Source organism: Pleurodeles waltl, chromosome 1_2, assembly GCF_031143425.1.
Source record: "Pleurodeles waltl isolate 20211129_DDA chromosome 1_2, aPleWal1.hap1.20221129, whole genome shotgun sequence".
NCBI lineage: Eukaryota > Metazoa > Chordata > Amphibia > Caudata > Salamandridae > Pleurodeles > Pleurodeles waltl.
This window is the reverse complement of record NC_090437.1, coordinates 627811856-627830484: the sequence shown is the minus strand read 5'-3', so window position 1 is coordinate 627830484 and position 18629 is coordinate 627811856. Positions and strand designations below refer to the sequence as shown.

The window sequence follows — 18629 nt, the reverse complement described above, 5'->3', positions numbered from 1 at the left end:
CATAAGGGTTCTCTAAAAGTTTGTTAGAATGATAATAGTGGCCCAGAGACAGTTGGACCTGATTAAAGGATCTCCGTTAACAATATTGCCTTGGTTTCAGCAGTAAGAAACTACAAATCAAGCACTTCTGCAGTTTTGCACTACTACTGTGAAAGAGATACTTTCTGTATCTGACAATAATTCCTCAATAACCCTCCCACACAGGCAAGGGGCGCTGACTCCTCTTCAGCGCCTTACTTGGCATCCTTGTGCATTCACTTGTAGCCATAAAGTGCACCTCTTCATGAACGCCTTTTTCCTGTGCTATTAAAGAGAAGCTGAGTTCTTTCAATCTCTTATTGACAGTTTTAGCTACAATTTCTATTCAGGTACAGGTTTTTCCGCAGAATACCTCAACCTAAGCAGTCCAGTTTCAAACCATTTAGAGAATGTGGTGGCCTTTGGTGTCTGGGATCTGATCATGACATGAAGGTCTATAAGTCATGTCAGATAATGAATCCCAATGCACTCAAGGAATGGGAGGCCAACATGTTTATGGCTAGAGTGTGAAACGAACGCAAATGGTGCCGCAATTCCAGTTCGTGGTTAAAGTCTCAACTTCTATCAAAGTCATTGAAAAAGTAGCTCAAAAAGAAAAGATGGCTTGAATCCAGATGGAACTGTTTATCAAAAAGTATGTTTCTAAGTCCTCTTGCTTCACCTCAACCATCGTTGGACCAGGAACTGACAGATGATCCTTTTGAGATTCCGCCACCTACGGCTACATCTGTCTCTGTGCTGATCCTGGAGACATTGCCACCTGTGGTGCTGACTCCAAAACCCCATAATGGTCAGCTTTACCCAGATTTCCATACTCCTGGGACAGATTGCTGAACGCGATGTTTGATATTTTCAGTACATTTGTGGTCCCCTCTGGACGCTGACTTGTGCCATGGGTCTGATGACTTATATGTATGGAGGCTTACCGACACCGTATCACTTGGTACATTTCCTGCTCTTTCCACCTTTGCCTCCTGTCAAATGGGCCACGACTCCAACACCATCTAGTCTATCCCTTATTCCACACTGGATCCCATTATTTCACCAACGCCACACTCCGGGGCCATAGATAACATCACCATCACCGCAAGTGACTCCTCTGGCGCCTCAAACAACGTCCACGCCAGCACACTTGCTATCTCTTATTTGCTGAACTGACTCCACCACCATCACAACTTTCTCCGTCTTTAATAGGCTTGATGGATCATTCCAGAAGAGACACTTGACTAAGGGAGGAAAATACATTTTTCTTCAGGGACTCTGATTCTCAGGAATACCCCAGTGCCGATGATAATGGGGATGGCCAGTCTACACTGGGTAAAGTCTTTGCACACCTCAAAGATACCAGTGAGCTTGATACCTCCCTGGAGTGGGAGATTTTACACCCATTTAAGCCTTCTCCACTGGAGGCTACCTCCTATCCCTCTATTATCAGGAGGGCAGCAGAGATGTTGGACCTCCATCTACCAAGACAAAATTCAACCTCTTTACTAAGGGCCTGCATACAACAACCCATGCCTCGGAACCCTTGCTGCCATTCGATGAGGCCCGATAGAGCCTATACTTGTGGTCTGGGCTAAACAACAAACTTCTACAGCAGTCTCCAAATCCTTAGCATAGAACTGCATACCAGTACTAGGAGGTCCAGCTTTCCTCTGCTCCCATCCATTGCCCGAAAGCCTGGTAGTGCAAGCCTCTTGTATATTTTTAAACTGACATCTGGTGTGTTCCGCACAACGCCATAGGACAGAGAATCAAAAAAGATGGCACAATTTTGGAAGAAGGCGTTTTCTGCTGGGAGCATGGCTTTCAGATCTCTGAGTACCACCTACCTTCTCAAGTGGTATGCTGATGCAAATTGGGAAACAGCGCAAGCAGTAATCACCAATTTGCCAGCGGATCTTCAGGTTTGCTTCACAAAACCAGTGGGGTACAATCAGGCTGTGTCCATGCAGGTTTTATAGTCTGGCCTGGACACAGCAGATTCATTTGGAAGGACCATGGGGAAATTTTTCTCCCTACGTCACAATGCCTAGCTCTGTATTACTGGCTTTTTCCAGGATGTTCAAACAATATTAATGGCCCCTCTCTTCGTGGTTCCCTCCTCTTTGCATCGAAAGCCAATTCAGATTTAAAGACAGCAAAGCCACTGCAAGATTACTTGACCTCCAGACTCAAAAAGAGTGTTATGGGCTGTTTGGGAAGTTTCAAGGCTTCTCCAGAGGCTTTTCCTTTTGGGGTTGTCAACAATACACACATCAGCAGCAGCAACTACAACAGGCGAACCCCTGTACAGGCAGTATAGAAGTTAAGTAAGATGAAAAACCCATGGCCTCCCTTGGCTTTCTTCCTCCTACTCCTCGTCTTCCCCAACCAACGCAGAGAAGCAACCCTAGTTTCCCCTTGTCCAAACAAACACTGCCTTAGGTGACCTCCTTTCCGTCAGTCTGGAGGACCATCGCTTCATACCTTTGGGTCTTGCAGATTGTGGAAAGAGGGTATGCCCTACCCTTCCAACAGAACCCCTGTCCAATCCTCCCCAGTCACATGCACTGCTACAGACAACCTACATGTCCTACTGCAGAAAGATCAGACCTTCCCGCTAATGGGTACAGTGGACTTGGTTCCAGAGTAGGAACGGGGCCAGGAATGCTGTTCTCAGTACTTACTGGACCCCAAAAAGGACAGCGGTCTACATCTGATCCTAGACCTCCAAGTTCTGAACTGGTTCCTAGAAAGGAAAAGTTAAAAATGTTGTCACCACCTCAGGTTCTGCTAGTGTTGGAAGCAGAGGACTGGATTGTATCTGTAGACCTGAGGAATGATACTTCTGTATCCCTATTCTATGGTGCCACAAAAATATCTTCTCTTCACTTTTGGATCCAAACACTGCCAGTTTTCAGTTCTTCTGTTTGGCCTCCCTTCTGTGAATCTTCACCAAGGTGATGGCAGTGGTTGCAACCCATCTCAGACTGGTGGGAATCCCAGTATTCCCCTATCTGGATAACTGGCTTCTCAAAGCCAGCTCTCCAGGGATGGTGTCTCTCCATTTGAACATGGCAGTCAAGTTACCATTCAAATCTGGCTTTTCAGTCTACATGTCCAAGCCTCACCAGGCAGGCTCTCAGAATATCCTGTTCATCGGGGCAGTACTGGACACCATAACAAATCAAGCCTCTCCTCCTCCTCAGAGATTTCACAACATCCAGGCTATGATTCCATTATTTTAGAATCGAGCAATAATTCCAGTCCTTATTGTCTTGCACATGCTCGGTTTGCTAGACTCCTGCATTTAGTTGGTGGCCCATGCACGCTGGCACATCAGTGCCATCCAGTGGTGTCTCTGCAGGCAGTGGTTCCAACATGGTTGGGACCTTCAAGCTTGTGTCAAAATCTCCATGTGCTTTACAGTGGAACCTACAGTCTTGTAGTGTGAACAGAAATCTATTCCAGAGATAACCATTTCAACCTCCCCCTTGGTGACAACAGTTATTATAGATGCATCTGGAGGAATTGGTGCCTCTGGTCTCCAGAGGAACAGATAATGCACATCTGTCTGTTAGAATTTCCAGCAATACATCTGTCACTCAAGGCCTTTCTCCCTTACCTTCGTGGCCAGTGAGTCCAAATTTCGAAGGACAATACCACCACAATGTGGTACATAAACAGCAGGGGGAGTAGGGTTGCATCTTCTCTTCCAAGAGGCTACGTGGGTCTAGCCCTAGGCTTAGGACCATGAAATCTGCTTGGTAGCAAATCACCTAGCCGGAGTGCATATCATATGACTGGACACTCTCAGTCGGCATCATTTTGCTGACCACGAATGGTGTCTTCATCCGGAGGTAGACCAGGACATATTTCAGCTCTGTAGGATTCTGGTGCAGGAAACACTGGGGAATGCGTTTTGGTTGAAGTGGAACTTTCTGACTTTTTGTTTAATGTTTTTCATTCCATTCTATTGAGTCCTTACTTTGTGAGGAAGATTTGCCTCAACCGGGATGAAGTAATTCTGATTGCCCCAGATAGGCCTTGAAAGGTGTGGTATGTAGATCTCATTCACCTCTCCTTGTGCCCTGCACTCATTCTCCCTCACAAAGTAGACCTTTTCTTGCAGTTGCAGGCAAAGGTTCTACATCTCAGCCTTCAGTGCCTTCACCTACATCCCTTGAGATTGAATGGGGGAACCCAAATTAGTTTTCCTTGCCCCCTCACCCCCCAAAAGTGGTGGATATTATATTATATGCCCATAAACACTCCACCAGGATGGCATACTCAAGCAGATGGAATACATTTGTCCAGCGGAGTGCAGACAACTTGATAGACCCTCTTCTAGACCGCCTATTGGACATACTACTTTCACACTTTTGCTAGCACAGTCATGGGCTGGTGAGAGTAGTATCAATAGTGGACATCTGCTCACACACTTGTGAGGCATTAGTGTTTGGAATCAAGTGAAAAAGGAAGATCACTTTGCACACTCAGTCCTTTGGGATTTTTTGGTATAACTACCCATGCACCCACCCCCTGGTAAGGGACTGCTTGTGGAATCTATTCAGAAGGTAAGAAATCTGCAGGTCGAAGTACCCATCAGAAGAAAAAGTTACTTAACTTCGGTAGTGTTTCTGGTAGATGCTCTATTTACTTGCATATTCCTCACCAATCCACCCTCCTCCCCTTTGCATGACTGATTATCCGATGTTTCCTCTTAATTTGGTCCCATCATATTACAAAACACTGCATCTGTCTTCCTGATGTTAGCCTGATCTGTCTACCTTCAAGAAGCCCTAAAAAAGGATGGAAACTGACATCAGCACACCTATGGGTGTGCCTTATAGCTCCAGTGGTGTCATAGTGATGCCGTTTAAGGTACTGAGGTGGAGACAGAGTCCCCTGTTAGAGTGGAAAAACTATTGAACATTTTCCAGACTGGCACCTGGGATGTTCTGAAGGTGAGGAATCTGGAGTATTCATCAGAAAGAACGCTAACAATGATAAATAACTTTTTGCTCTTTGCAAGTGTTGGTTTTGGTTGTGTGCTACTCTGGTGTTTTTATTTTGTCTGATCCAAAAAACGAAGCAGGTATATGGTAAGCCTTGATTTTAAAATATTAGAATTTCTTTTGGAGTCATTGCGTCTCACAAAATTCACTTAACATCTTCAATGTATTTTTTCTTGTCAGTAGTTGTGTCGCTGTCCTGTGGGCTAACGATTCACAGTTTCAAAATATGGACTTGTGGTGACAGTCTACTGTGACCTTTGATTAAATTATTCTTTATTTAGTCATTTACTTTTATAGGTTGTATTTTTAATTGTGCACTCCCACAAAGATCATTGTTTTGGAATGACCTATGTGAGACTACTGTGGAGTGTTGAATGAAGACATGATTTAGCTTCATACCCAATGAAATTTGTCTTAAACCATTGTGGAGCTGCTGAAGTATCACAGTCAGGCTTTCCAAATGAAATGCCAAGTATTTATAGTCAAGGAAAGGAAGGGGCTGGATATAAAGTGTTAACACAACTGTCCTTTTGCCCAAACATGGCTCACACTCACAATGGATGACTTTGAGAAGCAAGAGTATGACTCTGTTCCAACTGGTTTCTTTTGTAATGTATTGCATTTGCACTTTTGTGTTTTTTAAAGAGCAAAGTCTATTTCCACAACTGTTAATTCTGACTGCTACCAGGCAGATGTCTGCAGATTCCTCATATGACACTTATCCCCAAGCTTCAGAAAGGTTTCTTCCAGCAAGGCGGATTCACAAGTGCCAGATAGCAGGGTGTGGATTTAGCTGCATTGTGCCAGATAACACTATGTGGATTCCTCTGTCGATATGCTAGACCTCCACTGATAATTCACCTATTTGTCAGGAAAGCATCCTTATCAGGCTTTAATCCATTTATGTGCACTGTTCAATTTGAGCCGGTAGTTTCAGATGGAGCTCACTGGCATTCAATTTTGGGGATCAGCACTTCTTTTTCCTCAACAGACTTTGACCCAGAGCAAGAGAGGGGAAAAACATAAAAGGGGGAAGAAGGGGGGATGGAAAAGTAGGGATAAAAAGAGACAACATGGAAAAAAAGAAGGCCCTGCAATTGGCAGGGAGTGTCTAGTGGAAGATTAAAGAGGCATGGGGTGGAATCCATATTATGCAGGCTTTGGCATTTGGCATTTGGCACCCTGACATTTGATAGTGGTGGTCCTGGACTTCTGATAATATTGGTGTCAAAGTGCATATGTTCTAGGCCAAGATCCTGAGGTGAGTGTACACTTACCAATTTTGCTCCCCATACATCCCTAGCCAGGCCTGGGAAAGAAACAAACTTTTCATGAACTCATACAAATAATTCTGCTCGAATACAAAAATAAATCAAGATTCCGCCTCCAGAAATCAATCATCTTTGAAGGAAAAGCGTTCTCACCCTACGAAATGCAAAACGATAACCATAAACTAGGCAAGAAACACCAAAAGTGCACCAAGGAACAACATTCTGATTCCTAATCATTCTGACATGTAACTATGCTACCAAACCTACAAACCAGCTGAGCTTTACTCCTGTCTGCACCAAAAACACACCTTAATGCAACCCATGATGCCTGTTTTTAGCGTTCAAAAGTAAAAAATCTTCAATGCACCTTCCAAAGCACAAGCGTTTTTTTGGAGCCAATAAAGTTCCTTTGGAAAGGCGGTGCTAGCTGGTTTGGGGCATGCCTGGCAACTCTTGCCCTGAATCTGCCTACCTCTGTCCTACTTCTCCTGCCTCATCCTTCAACACCAACAGCACTGAGCTGTATCAGGATTTTCCTTCATCCTTGCAGTTGCAGGGCCAACTAAGCACTCTCAAAGGTGAGACTATGGTTCTCTGCTAGTTAGGGCAGTGGCTAATCTGTCTGCCAGAAACAGTCTGTTTTTTATAAAATGGTTTCTGGTTTCTTTGGTGCCTTGTCAGTTTCTTTATCAATGGTTTTAGTGCCTTTTAATTGCTTTACACTTGTTCGTCTCTGTAAGCTCAGAGCCACAGCTACCCAGGGTTGAATTGAAGATTTGAAAAACAAAACATAAGGGTCCTAAAAAAGTTGGTAAGTGTATTATATAGCGAGGTAGCACAACCTCAGCATATGATACACCCCATTTTCTCACATCACCCAAATCCCCACAGCTGCCATTCATTCACACAGTGGAAGCTGCCCCTCGCAGACAGGTTCCGCTTTACAACTAGTTAAAAACTGACAAGGGCAGTCAGTATATTTTTAATGCTTAGGGACCGCAGGAGTGGTTCGAGCCATTTCTCTCCCTCTTTTACTTGTGATTCACAGAAGTTTCAGTGTTAACATTTTCATTCACAAACGTTTTTGTCAGTGTAATTTTGGTGCTTTGGGATTTTTATTTTTTATATTTGTTGCCTTGAGAGGAAAACACCTTTGAAATACTGGTATGTTGAATAATTGCATCTTGTCATAATGACAAAATTTTCTTCTGAAGATATGATTTGCTTTGACAAAATTAAAGCAATTCTAAGTTTTAACTACAGAAATGTTTCTGCCTTCGCTTCTGTTGTTAGCTCATATGCAAATTGCCTTATTTTAGTATCTGCTATCATTTGTCATTGAGCAGATAAAAAAACATGAATTTCTTAGCTCGGAAAGTGCTTTGTTGTGTAGTTGTTTTTGTCTCACCGCTTATATATATGCTAATAATTTTAGGTATTGTACCAGATGGCACCTACGAAGTCTGCTCTCGAACAACAGGGCAAGCCTCAGCAGGTAAAGACATAACTCAATGTGAACATCTCTGTGTAGTGCATAAATGCATTCAATACCTTTATTGAAAAGAAAAATGATTCATGTTTTTATTAAAGAAATCTTGTGGTATCATGGCAGACACGCAGTGAAAAAATATCAAGATAGGATTGCAATAACTCATTGCCCTAAATGTGAAAGAGTAGAATGTCTAAGTAGTATGATAGAGGTTTAAAAGGTTCAAAATATGGATGTCAATTCATCGTCATTATTTGCTTAAAACTAGTTACCATTTCAGGGAAGTGGCCTGGTCAGCAACGATTGCAGATGTCCCTCTTAAGGCTCTCCAACCCAAGCCTGTAATCCAACAAAATCATGTTGCTGACACCCACCACTTCACCCGAGAGCAGACTCCTTTGGGATCTCGCCCACTTGCTGTGCCTTTCTGAGGCCCACAGCACCACCAAGAAAACCACCAAGGGGCACTCCCCAACGCGACCGTGCTACCTCAAGATGGTGGGTCCCAGGCAGCTGGCTTGCTGAAGCGGCGTCCTGGGCTATGCTGACCACCAGCTGTTATGTTCAGGAAGCCCTGTGTGGGTCACAACACTGATTTGTTGTGGCTGGGCGCCCAGGGCCTTTGGACCAGCCGTGACATCGGATGATAGATGTTGGCCCGCCCCAGCGGCAAACATACCAGAGCTCTTGCAGGGAGACGGGGACTGGCCTGGCCTATTGGCCTGCCTCGTGACTGGGCAGTCAAGATACCTGTGGAAGAAGAAGTGAAGCAGGCTTAACTGGTGCAGGTGGTGGCCCCACGGGACGGCCTTGAAGGCCTGGGAGTATTGCCAGGTAGAAGGAGGGCCAGATGTGGACTGGCTGTGGTAAGGAGGTGGCTGGCAGAACTTGGGAGTGACAGGCTATGTGACTAACTGAATGCTCCTCTTTATAACTGCTCTTCCCGCTTCATGTCTAATTGAAGCTGCTATGTGATGGAACCAGGGGGTACTAAGGGCCTGCAGGGGCTCTGGATGCATGGCCCCAGTCGCTGATGCACTGGGTGATCTGAAGGCCCTTCTTGGCCACTCCTCTCTCTCCTCACCTTCTTGCTTCTGGGACTCCTGGGGGATTGTCCCCACTGACTGGCTTTCGACTGCTTGTACCCTCTATATTGGGAAGGTGGGTCAAGGCCTAAATTGGACAGTGGCACCACCCGCACTCTATTGCTAGTGGTGGTGCTTTACCAACTCCAAGTGAGGGGCCCCTGTGAGTGGCGACACAGAGCTGCTGACATCCTCCTGAGGCAACGCAGTGGAATTGGGGGGATAAGCCTGCCCTCACTGTCCAATATACGACTGAAGATATACGACAATATACGGCTGTGGCCAGGGAGGGTCCCTAAGGGCTGCAGCATGTATTATGCAACCTTAATACTTCCCTCACCAAACACATACACACTGCCATTGTAGTTTGTGCTGGTGGGGAGAAAAAGGTAAAATTGACATGGCTTCCACCTCTGGGTGCCGTGTCTTCAAACTGCTGCCTGTGACATAGGTAGGTCACCCCTCTAGCCGGCCTTACAGCCCTAAGGCAGGGTGTACTATACCACAGCTGAGGGCATAGCTGCATGAGCAATTTGTCTCTATAGTGTCTAAGTCCATTTTTAGACATTGTAAGTGCAGTGTGGCCATATATAGTACTGGGGCTGGGAGTTTGTCACTGCGAACTCCACAGTTCCATGATGTCTTCACTGAAGACAGGGAACTTTGGTATCAAACTGCTCAGCTCAATAAACCAACAGTGATGTCACTGTTGGGTTTATTGAAAAATGCACACAAAGGGCATCTTAGAGATGCCCCCTGTATTTCACTCAACCCCTTAGGGAAAGGCTGACTGGTCTGTGCCAGCCTGCCACTAACCAGCAAGTTTCTGACCCCATGGGGGTCAGGATCAAAGCCTGCTCTCAGTGGAGTTGCTTAACACCTCCCCACTGCAGGAACTGCAACACTTGGTGGTGAGCCTCAAAGTCTAAGGCCTCCTGTTACAGTGTCCCAGGGCACTCCAGCTAGTGGAGATGCCCGCCCCCCCGGACTAAACCCCACTATTGGTGGCAAGTCCAGTGGAAAAATTAGGAAAAACAAGGAGGAGTGACCACTGCAGCTGGGACCTCCCCTAGGGTGTCCAGAGCTGAAGTGACCCCTTCCTTGCAGAATCCTTCATTGTTCTTTGGAGGAGAGTAGCCAACAGGGATAGGAATCAGGGACAATAGCCATTGGCTACTGCCCTCTGACCCATGTAACACCCCTAAATCTAGTATTAAGAGGCACCTCTGAACCTTGTTCTTCAGATTCCTGGTCACCTCAAGAAGAAGAAGAAGAAGGACAGAAGAGCTGACCCTAGCAGTGAAAACTCCAGGCGACCGCTGACTTGGCCCCAGCTCTAACGGCCTGTCTGTAGCTTCAGAACTTCTACTACCAAAGGGTGACACATTCTCAAGGACCAGCGACCTTTTCAAACCCCCAGAAGACTGTCTGCCCACCAGAGGACCAAGAACTCCACAGGACAGCAGCCCTGTCCACTAGAAACATCCAAGAAGGACTCCAAGACCGCCCCTGGATCCGCAAGCCCTGCCCACTCTGCACTCAACGCCCACGGCCTGAGTCCAGGTGGCTCAGCGTTCCAGAGAAGGTCCCTAGGTGATTCTGACTTTGTGTCTACCCTGAGTTGACCCCACTTTGCCAACACAACAATACCTGCAGCCTAAACCCGGAGGACTCCCCTGACCTTGACCAGATCCGACGTAGATTCCTGACTCCGAAAAGTACCCCTGTATCCGCAGCCCTCACCCCACCCCCTCTCCCTGCCCCCCCCCCGCCCAGGCCTTGGGGAATCAAACTGACTGTCCAGCCACATCCAGCGGGTGCCTCTCCTACTTGCTTTTCCTCAACTGTCTCCCTGGACCCAGCCTGCAGCATCTTTGTGACCCCCCGGGACGACCCATTGAAAAACATTTGGTGCCTGACTCTGTTTGCACCCTCTACCCTGCTGCCCTTGTGCCGCTGAGGGTGTGTGTTTGGGACCTGTGGTCCACCAGGTGCTCATCTAAACCTGACACCAACTTTGATCTCTGCACCGGGCCAACCCTGTGTTGCTGGTTGTGCGCTTTTGGGGTCAACTTGAATCTTGACTTGTGTAACTCCCGAAGACTGCAATTGTAAGCTGAGTACTTACTTGTAAACTGTGCTAACATTTTTCCTCCCCTAGGACTTCTTTGTTTCCTATGAGAAATTGCACTGTGTCTACCTTTGAAACTGAAACATATTACTTACTTGTAAACTGTTTTATCTGCAAAACCTAAACAAAGTGTATTTGATATATAAGCTTGATACAAACTTACAACTGTACTTATCTGCAACAAAGATCCTTTTTGTTCTAAAAATAAAGTAACAAAGTATATTTTTCCTATATAAAAACGTTGGCCTGGAGTTAGTCATTGAGTGTTTGCCTTATTTCTTGACTGTGTGTGTACAGCAAATGCTTTGCACTAACTACCCTCTGATAAGTCTAACTGCTCGACCACACTACCACAAAAGAGAGTATTAGTATTATCTACTTTAGCCTCTGTTAAGCCTCTGGGGATCCCCACTGGACTCTGTGCACACTATACCTCATTTTGGTATAGTGTATACATAGCCAACTTCTTACAGAGCGTACCTGTAGGTCTCTAACGGTGAGGCTGCCACCAGGGGCCCCTCCACGTCCTATGATCACTAGAGTGCTAAACTTTAAAGATAGAGACACAGTTGTTTAGGCGACTGGCAGTGTGGCAACACTAATGTTCCAATCCTCTAAAATCATTGTCTTCCCAGACTACACCAGATAAGTTCAGCAGCAGCACAAATCCTTCCAGGCAGTGAAGCAAACATTGTGGGCCCTGAACCTGCAGTACATGCTCTTGTTTTGCTCTAAACTAAGTCATACATACCTGTAATACTTTGCTCTTTGATACCCCAGAGGTGACATGGGAATAGGCACCTTAACAGCGCCTCTTGAGGTCCAGCTCTTCGCCATACAAGGACCTTGGAAAAACAGGGGCATGCAACAGAACTCTTCATTATCCTCTGACATTACCCAAGCAGGAACTGAGCTGGAGTAAAGTCATCTGGTCTCAACGGAGGCCGTAGGCTTTTGAAGTACTGACATGACCTTGGATGCCGCCAGAGCGGTTCCCGGGAGGCAGCTGATAAGAATGAGAGAGGGGCAGCCCATATTGGACTTCTTGTGCAAGGCTTTTCCTGGTGTTCAGAAACCACTTGCAGACACACTTTGTCAGCAACCCACAATCCTTTCTTGTTGGCTACATGCCAGGAGCCTCAGTAATAGAAATGTATAAATTACCTGCAATTTACTTTTGTTTAATGGTGTTGATTGGTTAAAGGGGCAATAGAAACTTCTAGGGTGGAAGTGGGGGTGGGTGGAGTTCAAGGGATGGGAAGGTGGGCCTGGTTGGCCCAGAGTTTTTATGATTTTGCAATGTTTTCTATAGTGCTATTTCTCAGCAGCCACAGAGTGCCCATTTTTGGCCCGAGGGATGTGTGGGCCCAGACTGCAACTCCAACCTGGGCTCCCTCATGCACCCATCACTCCTGCCCATTAGTGCACCACAACTATGTTGGCCTTCAAGGCTATGACCTGGAATATTAATGGCCTACATGATCGTATCACAAGAGGAGCTGTCCTCAATTTGCGTGCATAAACACCCCGGTAGTCCTCATGCTTCAAGAAACCCACCTGATGGGCAGGTCATGCCTATTCTTAGCTAGATATGGTTATGATGTGTTCCACGTAGGTAACTCCCAGGGCTCAAGAGGTGTAGCAATTCTTCTCCACAAAACCTTACCAATGGCGGTTTCACAAGTCATGTCAGAAGGACAGGGATGATTTGTAGCTCTTGAAGGGCTCCTGATGGGTCAAGCGTACAATGTAATCAGTGCCAATGTCCCCACACCTGCCAATGGCTGCCATGAAGGTGGTTAAGACCTGCGTGACCATACTTCCCCAGTGCTGTACGCCTATAGGCAGGGACTTCAACATAGTGATGTCCCCTGCCTTGGAAACCACAGGGTTTGGGCGGATGCTTAGATGGGTTGAGAGTACCTTGCCTGATTGTGTGACAGGCTTGGGGCTTTGCGATGTGTGGCATATTTGGAACACAGTAGACAAGGGGTATACTCACACGCAGCTGCTCATGGGTCCAGCTCATGCATTGACTTTTTTTCCTCCCCTGGAGATGGCAGAGGATTCCATCCCCCCGAGAGGTATTTCAGATTATGCGCCAGTCATACTCCGTTTTAGGACACTTGGACAGGGTTGCAGGCGAGTGTGGAGATTGAACGCCTGGTACTTGGTTGAGAAGTGATGTCAGCATTTCCTGAAAGAGGAACTGCAGCGATACCTAGACCTTGCTAAGGGCTCAGTGGACTCACTGGGTACCCTGTGGGCAGCTATAAAGGCATATAGGATGGTAACGGCACATATGTCTTTTGAAAAGGATGGAGTAGACCTATTGGAGGAGCAAGCCGAATGCAGTCTGGTATTCCATAGGGCGATACTGCTTCAACTGTGTCTCAGTGAGGCCAAGCATTCCTTGTTTGCTTCCACTGAGAGGGGTATGTCATTGGGGAGGTAAACCAGGCAAAGTGTTGTATTGGTAATCAATACACCAATCTGCATCTAAAGTAATCCCAAGAATTATCAACATCCTGGGGGGCCTTGTTGAGTAGTCCACCGCCATTGCTGCTGTCTGCTGATTTTTGCCTATCTCTAAGAAATGAGAGAGGGACTGCTGAGGGGAATCTATGGTGCTCCTTATTGCGGATCTACAGCTCCCAGCCCTTTATGCCTCTGATAAGACGGAATTGGACTAATCCATTAGTCCTGAGGAGCTGACTAAGGCTCTATCCGGGATGAATCCCAGGCCATGATACATGAAGGTGCTGGCAAATAGACTTCTCCAGGTGCTACCAGGACTGATCAACCCAGTTCAATGCATCTTCATTCCTCATCACAACACTCCTTTTCTATAGGTACACGCTGCAGTTGAGCATCGCCAGAGCCTGGTGGGTCCCAGTCCCCTGCTTCTTATTGATATCAAAAAAGCCTTTGACTCCCTCGACTAGAACTTTTTGCTGGGAGTGCTTTCAAAGTTGGGGTTCGGAAGCAATTTCATAGCATATGTCTGTGTTCTGTATTCTCAAGCCTGGGCATAGGTACATGTCAACTGTATCCTCTCTCGTTTTTCCTGATTCATTGGAACACCAGACATAGATGCCCCCGTTTCCTCTCCTAGTCCTGCCGATGGAGCTACTGGTGGCCTGCGATCACTGTGATGTGCAGATATGGGGATTCTCTTGAGGCAGAGGTCTAGAGAACCGCATTGCCTTATATGCCGATGATGTGTTGCTATTCCTACCTCGTCCGGCCCACATGGGCCACTGACTCTTCCAAATGATGGATCTTTATGGGCAGGCATCCAGACTCTGGGTAAATGCGACCAAATCTCTCTAAGTTCTCCTTGTGAACGGCACTAAGGCTTTCCGTTAGTAGAGGGCAATCCCAGTCTGGAGGCTTTGTTTTCAATACCTGGGTTACACATTTCCCCACCTCACATGGAGTCTCAACCTGACACCACTTCTATTCAAAATGTGGAGTGACATAGGATGTTGGGCTACTCTGCCCGTTGACCTGCTGGGGTGCATTGCACTCTTCAAGCTGATGGTCTTATCAAGGTTTTTCTGTTTTTCAGAACTTCCTCATGCTAATTCCACAGTTGTGGTAGTCTGCCATGCAGGGAAAGACAAAGGAATTCTTGTGGGTGCATCAGCTGCCCTGCATTGCCTTTGACGAATACGTCCAATCCCTGTATGATGGGGGGCTGGGTGTGGCCGACTTAAGCCTGTACTACTGGGCACCGCAACTGGTGGTTATTAAAGATTGGTGTCACAGGGGTGGCATGATCGGGCATTCTAGGTTGGGGGGTCTCCCTCTTTGGGGTGTGATGCAATATGGCGATCATATTCCCCTCTCCATTCCAGAGCTCATGAAGGTGGTCCTCCTGGCCTTGAGTGGGACTATAGGCTCACCTTGAAAACTCCCCTTAGCCAAGGTCACTGTCTTGAGCAGGCAGCAAGGCTAGAAATTTCCATAAATGGGATCTCATAGGTATCTCACAGCTTGGGGATGCCGTGCGATGACCACTTATGAAGTACTTTCAGGAGCTGTAGGTAGTGTTCTACTTCAGCAATTCGTGCTTTCCTGCCGTAATTCACCGAACTGTCAGAACTCCTTGAGTACAACCTACAAGAGTCTGAAGTCCTTATGAGGCCCCTTGATAAAGGTGGTATCTCCCACATATACAAAACTCTAATCATCAACTGTTCAGACTTCTTTGCTCCTCTACAGGAATGGTGAGAAGGATGGATTGGCCAGCTGGGTAAGGATGACTGGAGGGATTCCACCATTACCACTCGACCACTGGCCATGACCTCCAATCTGAAAGTGATTCAATTGACATACCTTCACCTTAATTACTTCATGCCATGAAAATCTGTGGCAGTTTCAAGAATGTTCCTTGAGATACTTTCATAACCTACAGGATTGGGGGATTTCTTCTACACGGTCTGAACCTGTCTGATTATGGTGTGTTACTAGGGAGAAATTTCAACATAATTTCACACGTGTTGAAGCGCACCATAGAACCCACCCATGATTAGCATTGCTGGGACTACTGGAGGACCTGCGTGGCCCGAGAGGGCTGCAAACTTTGTTGGGGCTGGGAACTCTAGTGGCCAAGTGGGATATAGTTAGTGGCTAGATGACCACTGCAGGACATACTGTGGCTGCCTGGTGCATGGACATGGACTGGTGCATTAAGCCAGAACAGCTCATCCATGAGACCAGAGGCTGCCCTAAATAATTCTGGAAATTGTGAGGCTAATAGTGGACCTTCTATTGGCTATACCGACTATAAAGCTGGACTATGTGACTTCAAATGTTTTGATGCAAAGCTATTCTACTACATGCACTGTAATGTGTCTGCTACTGCTTTTTCTTGTGTACATTGAAAAATAATTTACATTTGTTTATTAAAAAAAAAAAAAAAAAAATATTTCAAAATGCCAATAGCATTATTCCATTTTCTAATTTAAGGAAGACGTATAATCTGATACAGTTTTTTTTTAAATTGACGCATAAGGAGACCACTGAAAATGTATTTTAAAATGGAAATCAATATTTTGCTTTGCCTTTGATTTGGGGCAAAGCTGGTGGAAAACGCAACATATTTGGAAGTAAGGACTCTCTCTTCTAGGCCATAATGGTGCTGTCACTTAAAGAAAGAAATGTGCGTCTCTGTATTTACAAACTGCACCTTAAATATCAATGTCCTGTTTGTCTAGTTGGGGATTTTTTTTATGCCATGTTGCTTATTACAAATGTTGCTAATACACATTTTTTTTTTAAAACGTACACTTTGGTCCCAGGGATCAAAATGAGCATTGTTTCGAGATCGTGGGCATCTGTATTTACTATTTCCTGTTAGTAATATGACAATAGTTTTGAGGTATTGACTGAATAATCGTGTTTGTGTGTGTATATATATATATTTTTTTTTCTTTTTCTTTTTTTTTTTTTAGAAAGCAATAGTGCTGGAACCTGGACTCTCAATGTGCTGTGGAAGATGTGTGGAATTGATGTCCATATGGATCCTAATATAGGAAAAAGGCTTAATGCTCTTGGAAACACACTGACAACCTTGACTGGCGAGGAAGATGTAGACGACATTGCCGACCTGAACTCTGTAAATATTGCAGATTTGTCAGATGAGGACGAAGTTGATAGCATGTCTCCCACCATTCACATGGTGAGTAGAATGATGGAAGCTACATCGGACATATCATGCGCTGACCCTAGCCCCAGCTGGATATGGCTGCATATGTTTATTTTACAGAGCCATGTTTATACATTGAGTACTTGAGTTGTAAAAATAATTTTTTCATTGATCATAGTTTAGCATAGTGTACTTTTTACCTCTATGGTTCCTCAAAGTGTGCCTCTTCTACTTAGAGAGCAGAACAAAGAATGCAAAAAAAAAGTAAGGAATCCTAAGTAGTTCCCAAGTGTTTGGTGAAGAGCACACGTGTGTGTGTGTGTGTGTATATATATATATATATATATATATGTATTGTATTGTATTGTAATCGTATTTATATAGCGCTTACTACCCCTGACATATATATATATATATATATATATATATATATATATATATACACACACACACATACTCCTTCTGGTTTAGCACACCAGGTGGCCTATGCGGGCTCTGCAGTAGGATCTAAAGTCTCAGTAGGCCCAACATCAAGAGGTCCTGCCTGACCATGTTCAGATTTCGGCGGAGACTGTGAAAGATCTGCAGTGGTGGTTACTGGACTGCAGTTGGGTCAGTGGCAGACCCCTCTCCCTCCCACACCCAGATCGGACAGTGGTGACCGATGCATGTCTTCTGGGTTGGAGTGGCACTCGCCTGCCTCTGGTCTTCATCAAAGTCCTGGCTCCATATTAACCTTGTAGAGCTAAGGGCTATCAGCATGGTGCTGAAAGCCTACCTTTCGTCCATCAGTGGGAGGATGGTATAAGTGCTCATGGACAAGACCATCACTTGATGAATTAATGGAAGAACAAATACTGAGAAACCAAATCATGGAAAAACAATTTTAAGGAAATACAAACAAATCCAAAATTGAAGGAAACCTTTTAAATGAAAGATCATTCTAAAGTAAAATCCAAAATTGCATAAAACTTGGGTGGAGATTAGGACTAGTGAGGGATTTTCAGGTCCAGATATGGGTAATATTTAGGAGTGATCAGGGGCTTTTAGGGGTCAGAAATGCATAAAATTCAGGCATAAAAATGATTTTTTAGGGTTCAAAGATGTCTGGAGTTTAGGAGTGGTGACATTTTTTATAGGTATCGGGAATGGGTGGAGTTAAGGTGCAGTGAGGGTTTTTTAGGTTTAATGGCCGAGTGGAGTTTAGGGGTTTGAGGTGTTGAAGTTTAGGGATTGGTGGAGTGTAAGGGTTTGGAGGGGTGTTACAATTCATAGATAGCCTGGTGAGGGTTTTAAGGAAATGTAATGGGTTAAGAGACTGTGATGGGTAGAGTTTAGGGGCGGTGAAGAGTTTATAGGGTTCAGAGGTGGGTGGGGTCTAGGCATCAAAGGGGGTTTTAGGCTTCAGAAATGAGTGGAGTTTATGGTTGTGAGGATTTTTACGGTTCAGGAATGGGTGTAGTTTACGGGTCAGTGATGGGTGTAGTGAGGGTTTTTTAGATTTCTAGGATGGGTGGAGTTTAGTGGTAGAAAGGGCTTTTAAATTTCATGGTTAAGTGTATTTTAGATATGGTGATGGTGTTTCAGGGGACAGGGATTGATGGCTTTTAGGGGTGTGAGTGGTCATGGATGGATGGATGGTGTTAAGGAGTGGTGAGGGGTTAGCAAATTAAAAGCATGCAAAGTAATTGTTTGACAGTGTAAAAGATACAAATGTGAAATAATGTCCCCCTGAAGTAAAGCACTGAAATAAATACCTCTTAAAACTGTTTCTTAAAGTAAGAACAAAGTAAAGTAAAACCATTGTATTTACTTCTTTAAAAAATGAGCATGCTAAAGCCAATTTTGAACAAAAAGACATTCTATGATGTGGTTTCTATGTAGTGGTAAATGTCATTCATTCTGAAAATTTCCAGTTTAGGTGTAATGTTTCTCAGTCATGACTTTCCTTACAAGTGTCA

The 18629-nt window shown here is 45.2% G+C and overlaps 1 protein-coding gene across 20 annotated transcripts in view; it reads left to right on the top strand.

Moving 5' to 3' along the window:
* BLTP1 (bridge-like lipid transfer protein family member 1) overlaps positions 1-18629 on the top strand; it is a 1779540-nt gene that overhangs the window by 1152213 nt on the left and 608698 nt on the right. For all 20 annotated transcript variants that reach the window (XM_069242474.1, XM_069242454.1, XM_069242518.1 and 17 more), the window contains 2 exons: positions 7746-7805; positions 16475-16701. In XM_069242474.1, coding sequence (XP_069098575.1) covers positions 7746-7805; positions 16475-16701 — 287 coding nt within the window. The remainder of the gene's footprint in view (positions 1-7745; positions 7806-16474; positions 16702-18629) is intronic.